Source organism: Petaurus breviceps, unplaced genomic scaffold (genome assembly GCF_028583685.1).
Source record: "Petaurus breviceps papuanus isolate PSGF00001 unplaced genomic scaffold, PetGlider_PUasm1.0 174, whole genome shotgun sequence".
Lineage (NCBI taxonomy): Eukaryota > Metazoa > Chordata > Mammalia > Diprotodontia > Petauridae > Petaurus > Petaurus breviceps.
Window position 1 is genome coordinate 62672994 of NW_027185761.1, and position 8864 is coordinate 62681857.

The 8864-nt window shown below is 47.4% G+C and overlaps 1 protein-coding gene across 1 annotated transcript in view; it reads right to left on the reverse strand.

Moving 5' to 3' along the window:
• Window positions 1-757: 757 nt before the first annotated feature.
• Window positions 758-8864, reverse strand: part of LOC138158503 (integrin alpha-9-like) — an 85316-nt gene continuing 77209 nt past the window's right edge. Inside the window, exons 13-15 of the mRNA XM_069084570.1 lie at window positions 7165-7255; window positions 4589-4634; window positions 758-1169 (exon numbers count right to left, since the gene is read on the reverse strand). Coding sequence (XP_068940671.1) covers window positions 974-1169; window positions 4589-4634; window positions 7165-7255 — 333 coding nt within the window. The 3' untranslated portion in view covers window positions 758-973. The remainder of the gene's footprint in view (window positions 1170-4588; window positions 4635-7164; window positions 7256-8864) is intronic.

The window sequence follows — 8864 nt, forward strand, 5'->3', positions numbered from 1 at the left end:
GAGAGTCAGAGAAACAAAAAATAGATACACACATAAATGGAAAGAGAGACAAAGACAGAGTAACAAACTTTTCCTACTTCTGCCTCAGAATTCCAACCTATGCCCCCCAAAACACCTCCCTATAACACACAACGGTCATCTAACCTTTGCTTAATGACTTCTAGTGAAGGAGAAGCTATGACCTCCTAAAGTAGTCCCATTACACTCTGGGACAACTCTGATTTTTAGGAAGTCTGTCTTTTCCTGACTCCAATCCTAAATTGGAGGCCATTATTCCTAATTCAATATTTGGGGTCAAGCTGAAGAAGAACAATCCAATCTCTTTTCCATATGATAACCCTTTGGGATGACAGCTCTCGTGTCCCCCTTGAGTTGACTCTTCACTAGACTAAAAATCTTTTCTTCCTTCAACATAAACTAAACTAAGAATATCCCTGTGAGAGAAAGGAGAAAACAGGTCATGGTTTTTCAAAACAGAAAGACTATCTGTTGGGCCTACTAACTGCAAAAACTCCTATGAGTGACAAAGGAAAACACGCCTTGGATGGAGTTCTGGCCTTGAGATCTAGGAGGACCTGGCTTCTAATCCTCCCTCCAACAGTTACTAGGCACATGACCCTAATCCAGCCATTTAGTCTCTCTGAGCCTGTTTCCTCCTCTATCAAATGGAGATAAATCATGCTTGTAGTATAGAGTTCTCAGAATTCTTGTGCTCTCTAACATCAGTGATTCCTATTATCATCAGATCCTGTATCGTTTGGTCCAATTCCACAGACCAGCTACAATCCTGGACCCCATGGGCCCACCAAGCTGAAACGCAATCCCCCTGCTGAGGCATGGGAGCTATGGAGCTAAGTGGCATTTTGCCCAGGCTAGTGGAAGCATCTTGAGGGCAGGAACTGTCTCAGAGTTGTCTTTGTAGCCCCCGCACCTCACCCACCCTGGCATGTCAAACACACTCTGTCGATTTTTGTCATCTGAATGGACTTTTCTGGGACAGAACAAGCCCCTCACCGATTTCTCCTGGCACGTGCTTGCCGCGGAAGCGGAAGCAGGCGGTGACGTTGAGACAGTTCACTGACTGCTGGCCATCGTAGCACTGGGGCGCCGTGATGTTGATGGAGGCTGGGAGGAAGATGGAGACGTCCACTGTGATGACAGGCCGGGCCCTGTGGGGCATCAGAAAAGGGTCAGGCTCTGCACAACAAGTCATGGCCAAACAGACAGGGTCAGCTGGGGCCTGAACATGGGAAGAGGAGAGACGGACGGTCTGTCCACACTCTCCTCTGTGATTTGGAAAGGCTTGTTCTAATAATTTAATGATTAACTTCACAATGAGAGGGACAGGCTGATGTGCTAATGGGACACATATGGCCAGAGTCATAAATGAACCACCAGATGTTGTGGGATCATTTAAAATTTCACCAATTAAGTTCCTGGTTCCATTTTATTGGGTCTAACTGTATGTACAGAAGGGGAATTCCTGTAAGAATGCCCTGATCAGAGCCACAGCTCCTGCCTCCACCGCTCCCAGAAGTTTTGCTTCCATTACGAGAATAACTTGAAATGTTCCAGCTGCACTCACAGGGCTGGACAAGCCCCTTCCACATCCCCCCCCCCAAGCAGAATCACTGAGTAACACATCGACTTCCCCAGTCAAGAAATCCAAAGGACGCTTAACAGACTGTAACGAGAGCTGGGCCAAGGGGGCTTTTCCCAGACCACCTCAATGGAATGGTCCCGACCACATTTATGCTCCTTCCAGAAGCAGAGAAACAATTGAGCTCAGTGCCTGGGGAGCAGGAGCTGTCACCCACATGGTGAGCCCCTTCCCTCTCGACTGTATCCTGGGGCCTGGGCTCCTGGCTCCTGGGAAGCAGGTCTCTTATCATCACAGGATCAGAGACTTTTAAGTTGAAAGGGGCTTTAGAAGTCGATGAGTCCAAGCCCCAGGCCCATGATCTAAGCAGCAGAACTCCAAGCATTAGCCCAGGAACCCTTGGGGTTCTCTGGGTCAAAAACTATTTTCAGAATAACAATGAGATGCTTTAATTTGTAATGTGGTAGATGTCAAGAGATAACCCACATAAACAGAAACTCTTTGCAGGGTCCTCAGTAATTTCTAAGAATGTAAACTTAGACATGAGGCTGAAAAGTTGGAGAACTGAACTGTGAGTCCAAAGAAAACCAGAGTCTCTAAAGCAAAGCAGGCTATGAGCCTAAAGAAAACCCACGGAGAGAAGATGGGAAAGGGGCCCAAAAGAAACTCAACATGGCAGCTGCTCCGTCCACGTCCCTCCAGGCTTCACTTTGTTGTCTGGTCGTTTTGGTGACGCCACTTTGGTGTTTTCTTAGCAGAGATACTGGAGTGATTTGCCATTTCCTTCTCCAGCTCATTTTACAGATGAGGAAACTGAGGCAAACAGGGTGAAGTGACTTGCCCAGGGTCACACAGCTAGTAAGTATCTGAGACTGGATTTGAACCCAAGTCTTCCTGATCCCAGATCTGGTGCTGTATCCACTGCACCACCTAACTCACCCTGGTCTCTCTTAGCATAGTCCCAACCAATAATTAAGCACCTACTATGTCCCTGAGGAAGGACAAGCTTGATCACCATCCTCCCAGTCACCAAACAAGCCTCCATATCCATTCTGGCACCAAGTCTTATCTCTACTTTCCTAATATCTCTCCTGTATACCCCCTGCTCTCCATTCATATAGTCGGAACCTCAGTCTAAGCCTTTATCATCTCTAGCCTCCTAACTGGCCTCCCTGCCTCCAGCCTCTCCCCAAGCCAACCCTCTACCACACAGCCACCTGAGTGATTTTCCTAAAGAACAGGTTTGACTTCATTGTCCCCCCTCCTTCCACAAACTCCAGTGGCTCCCTATTCCCTCTCCAATGGATGATAACCTCTTTGTGCAGCGTTTAAAGCCCCTTCCTTCTTCTCCATTCTTCTTCTACACAGTCCCCTCCTCAGCCATCACATCCTGCCTACCACTCCTTACACACAACATTCCCATCTCTGACACTTCCAGTTCACACAGCTAGTAAATGCTGCAGCTCAGACCCAGGGCTTCTTGGCTCTAAGTCCATGCTTCACCTGCCTCGAGGGCTGCCACTGATGAAAGCTCTTGGGGCTTCTCTGAGAAGGGGGCTGCCCTCTGGCCCAACCCTCAGACCTTAACCCTAAGCGTCCGGAGGGACTCAGGGCACCCTCCCAAAATCCCATCCAGGACATCCCTGACAAACACTCATAGCTTTGTTTGAATACCTCCAGCAGGGGAGGACTCACTACCTTCCACATCCCAGCCAAAGGGCAGTCCTAACTCAGCTGCTGGCCCAGCCCACTAGGCTGGATACAAAGATGAAGAGAAACATGACCAGCTCCTCACAGTCCAAACCATCGTTGGGGAAGCAGCTTGGTACAGTCAAAAAAGCCTTAGCTGCAGGATCAGAAGACAGTATCTGCACAATCCTGAGTGATTTCCCTTAACATCTTTGGACCTCAGTCTTCTCATCTGTAAAATGAGAGGGTTGGCTGAGATAGCCTCTTAAGGTCTTCCAGCTCAAAGGACCTAATGGCAGCAGGCTGGATCTCTGTGCCTTAGAAGAGGCTTTGGTCTGAGTGGAAGGGAGGGAAGCCGGTGAGGCAAGGGACGCAGACTAAATTTATCAAAGGGTCATTAAGCTGTAGTCTACAGAGGAGCACAGACAGTGCTTGTCTCCATCAGACATTGGCTGCCCAGCCACGGCTCCCCACAGCTCTGCCAACCCACTGACCAGGCACCGGGGTGGGGGGTGCTTTGGGACCAGGAATCCTTCATGATTGTCTCTGTTTCCCCTACTCCTCATCTAGACATCGAGGACAGCACACTGGCCACCTGGCAGCTGACCCAACAGTCCCTCCAATGCTAATCTAAATGAAACAACTTGCCCCAGTCTGGCGCTGGGATACAGGCTCAGCCCTGGCAGCAAAGCATCTAGGGCTTCTTATGGCCAAAAGAGACAGCACTAGAGAAACCCCAGCAGCCGAGGCAAGTGCCTGAGTCTTAGAGAAGGAGGGGAAGTCAAGGGATAGATGCCTGACTGCAGGGGTTGCTTCAGTTTTTTACAAGTGGAGCTTTTGCCTCCAGGATAAGATTGTACAGGACAGTGCCTAAAAGTACTGCTGCTATCCATGGAAACCTGGAATGTTTGAAAAGGCTGGTGCCGGGAAGGTAGGGGCCTGGTCCCCCTGCCCCCAGAAAGACAGGCTGGCAGAGACAGAGAGATGGTGAGAGACGGTGTTCCTTCTCTATGGAACTTCCAGTATGGGAGGATTAAACACACAGAGAGGTGTGAGTCACACACATTTCACAGCAGGCACGTTCTAGACACTAGACAGTGTAGCAGCTTATTTGGGCTTGGCAGCTAGGTAGCACCAGGCCTGGAGTCAGGAAGATCAGAGTTCAAATCCAGACACTGACTAGCTATGTGACTCTCACTCACACAAGGATGCAAATGCAAAAATGGCCCCATTCCCCTCCCCTCAACACAAGCAGGGACGAGCAGAGAGGATGAACAAGAACCAGCTATACATTCTCACCTCAGCAGCACAACGTGGTCCGACATGAAGGCTCCAATGGTGACATCTGAAAATGAGAGTTTCATGGTGCTCAGATTTTGACTGTGGAGGCTGATGGGTGAGCAGGAATCATGAGGACTTCTCTCCCTGTGCCCCACCCCTGCCATGCCCACCGCCCTGACTGCCACGCCAAGCTGGGATGCATTCTGCTGAGACAGTGCCATTCCCAGAATGGGGGACCTATCCACGGCCAGGTGGCCAACTTCATCTGGATCCTTCTGCGACTCAGTTTCCTCCTCTGTAAAAGGATGGGGTTGGACCAAATGACCTCTTAGGTCCTTGTCAGCTCTAAAGCTATGATTCTATCTACTTTTAATCTTCAAAACAAAGCCACACAATGTCACCGGTGTGAGTAAGAATGAAGATGAGAAGATGTTTGGGGCACGTGACAGTCCTTCAAGTCCCCAAAACACAGGCCCCATGGAAGTGCCTGCAGGTTTTATATCCTTAGGATTGATTCTAATGTTGCTATTAACATTGAGTGGTAGAGGGTTAGATAAAAATTCGAATTAAACTCAAATACAATCAGTCAAACAGTGAGGGGCCGCTTGGTGCTGAAATCATTCAGCAAGACCAGAGCCGGAATCCTGTCCCAGACTCTTGCTAGTTGTTGGGACCCTGAACAAATCATTTAACCTGGGCTTCAGTTTGGTCATCTGTAAAATGGGGATGTTTGTAAAGCGTTTCACAAATCTTAAGGAGCATTGTAAATGGGTTACTTTTTTTAGTCATTACTTTACAAACATTTAAGTGATTTCAGTACCTAAAATATCACACTAGCTCTTTACTAATTTGCTCATTTTTATTTCCTGTTGTACATGTGACACAAAGGATTTGTCTAACCTCAGCTCTATTAATCAGCTGTGTGACAACCACCCAGGGACGCCATTTTACAGATAAGTAAACTGAGGCCCAGAGAGGTCAAGTAACTATCCCAGGATCATACAGTTGATGTGTCTGAGTGGGGATTCAGACGGAGGTCTTCCCGACTCCAAGTGCCCCCTGATCAGCACTCCGCTTCATGGAAAAACTGGTCCTGAAAAGTCAGAGTTGGAGGACTGGGTCCCGTCAATGTCCAAAGTCTCAATGGAAGGCACTTAACATGGGAAGAAGTGTTTACAGATGGGGAAACCAAGGCACAGTACTATAGGGGGAATCTTCCTCGGGAGCACGTGACAAGTCAGGGGCAAATGACAGGAAAAAAAGACATCTCTCAAATCTCAAATAGCTCCCCTCCCCCAAAAGAGCTTTCACACATTCCATGGCCCTCTCAGGGTCACCTGAAGAATCTGATCTTAATCCCCATCAGCTGGTTTCTCATTCAGTTAACCAGCAAACAGTGTTCCAACCAACCCACAGAACTAAGGAACAGGAAAGGCAGAGCTAAGTCAGCCCCCTAAGGTGATCTGAGTGGGAGCCATGGATGGTTTAAGGCAGAGATTCTTCCACTAGGAAATAGTCATTTGGCAGTTACTTCCCTGGACCCATCAGATACACTATCAAAGTGGGAAAATATTCCCTGCCCTCGATAATCCGTATTCTACTGTGGCAGCGTTGTTTTTTCAAGGGGTCAAAAAGATGGACTTTCTTGGCTTTCCTTTTGTGGTTTCTTTCCTCAACATTTCTCATTGCTCACAACGTTTTTGAAAGGCAGTGAAGCCTAATAGAAAGAGCTTGGAGTCAAGAGACCTGGCCTCAAACTGCACCATGCTGTAAGGCTCAAAGGAGAAATGGCCCATGAGGGCCTTCCCTCCACCAGCACATGTATGGGGTGCTATCTGTACAGCATCTCCCCAATTAGAGCAGGAATGGCCTCAGTGCTTAGCGGTGCCTGGGACACAGTGAGGGCCTAATGAATACTTACTGACTGACATGTGCAATGCTCAGAAAACCTCAAGAACGATATAAAAGCGAGTTATTGTCATTCCTATTTTGGATGAGTTGAACATGAGATACCAGAGGCATTACAGATGCCAGTTATTTTCATCCTGGGTGAGGGTGGGGGTCTTTTGTGTATTTGCTGGGGCTCGGTTTTCCCTCTGCAGGCTATACAGAAGACATCTCCTGTCCTGATGCTGAGGAGCTCTCCAGCTGTCTACCCACCATTCCATGTCGTCTTCGAGGTGGGGAAGGAAGTCCATCAAGTATTTATTATTTATAACTGTCACTGGGACATTTTTCTTTACTGGAAAAAGGGCGGGGCCCCTATTAGAATGGATTTGTCAGTGAAAGCTACCACCTAACTGCCCTGATCTATCACTACTGCTCTGCATCTCCTAACACAGAATCTGAGAAATGGGCAGAATTACAGGAGGTGATGCAGAGTGAACAACAGAGCACCCTACAAACTTCCTGCTGACTTACACACTTCCCTGGGCAAAGGCCAAAGCCTCCACCTTCCACCGCTGGGCATTCTCATCACTCTATGTTGATGGGAATTATTGATGAACAGCCTGGAAACAATTCATCCACATCCTGGGCTTGGGTTAGCTCATCTTCCTCCCAAAAACAATCCCAGAAAGACAGCCAGCTTTTACCTGGGTAACCATTTCCATCCATATCGACACCTCCGGAGATGGACTGCCCAAACATCCGCAACATTGGGTTTATCTGCTGTCCAGACAGTTTCTGGAAGAGATAACCAAGAGGTGACCTCACAGGAAGAAGCTGTGGTTGCCAGTAAGAACCCAGGATCACTCCAACCCTTCCAGCCCTGGCGCCTCACTCCTGACCCAACTGGTGGGGTGGTGGCTGACGTGTGAAAGGAGCAGATTAGAAGGAAAATGAGCCAGTTATTTCTCACAGGACAGGCAGGAGTAAGACCTTTGTGACCTGCCTTGACTACCTAATATCAGCAATTAATGAAAATATGGGAGGCAATGTGGTTCAGGGGAAAAAAACTGATTTGGAACCAGAAAAAGACCCAGATTCAAATCCTACTCTGCCACTTCCTACAGTGTGACCCCCGGCAAGTCACTTTTCCTCTCTGAGTCCCGGTTTCCTGCTCTGTAAAATGAAATGGTCAGACTCAATGGCCTAGAAGTTCCTTACAACTAGTTCTGAAGCTTAATAAATGAGGATTAAAAACCCCTATAGAAACAACATTGTAATGTCTTAAATCTTCAAAGAAGTAAAATGCATCTGGTATATTGAAACAACATCCTCTTTTTCCACTTAAGTAACCAATCAATCAAATTTATTAAGGGCTTACTATGTGCCAGCTACTGAATTAAGTGCTAGACTTAATAGAATTCATTTTTCAGGGACAGTCTGACACGGTGGACAGGGAACTGGGTTAGAATCCTGCCTTTGACATTTATTACTTGTGTCACTGTGAAAACCTTTTCGTTTCTATGCACCTCAAGCAACTCCTTAGCACTTGTCTACTCCACAAACAGGCTGTAGTCCCCAGTGATTGAGGGCACTCCCATACAAGGCATTCCCCAGGCCAATGAAAGCACAGCTTCTTCCCATCACACAGATGGGTCATTAAGCTGAAATGCCAAGGCAACTGAAGTTGCAATTCCAGTCTCTCTGCCAGACTGACCTGCCTCCATAACACGTTACCCAAGAGACATTAATAGGAAAGAACATCCCTCAGTAAGACAAATGACGTCTCTCTGGAGGGAACCAAGACAACAAAATCGCTGCTCAGCCGAGGAACCAAGAAGCCCGTGGACTACGCTCCTTACTCACGATCAAGGAGGATCAGAGGGCTCCTGCTCCATTCATTTTTCAGATGACAAATAAATGCCATGCAGATACTACACAGCAAATCAGTGGGAGAGTCTGAGCGATGGCCATTTTGTTAATCAACGATGTCTTAATTTTTATCGACAAAGAGAAGCATTCAAATACAGGAAGAGAGAGACAAGGGATTTTTTAAATGAATGTTTGCTTCACTTGTTATTCTTCTGTGATGCCCGTCCTCAAAGCAAACCTCCCCTCTGCCCCCTAAGGTTTGGTGGGGTCTTTCTGTTCCACACTAATGGGAACCAGTGGTGTTCACTAGTCAAGTCACTACAAGTGACTAAGAAAATGGGACCTCAAAGAAACAACATTCCTTCAGTTCATGACGAATTAGACTTTAATCAACACATTCATTCGATGTTTTCAAGGTGCAGAACGTAGTCTGAGGTCTTACTTTGAGTGAGCTGCATGTGGGAGATTACATTTCTTTTGTCAGAATGCCTCCAGGCTCCCTGTTGAATTTCTAGAGATCTGAAATCTTCTTCAA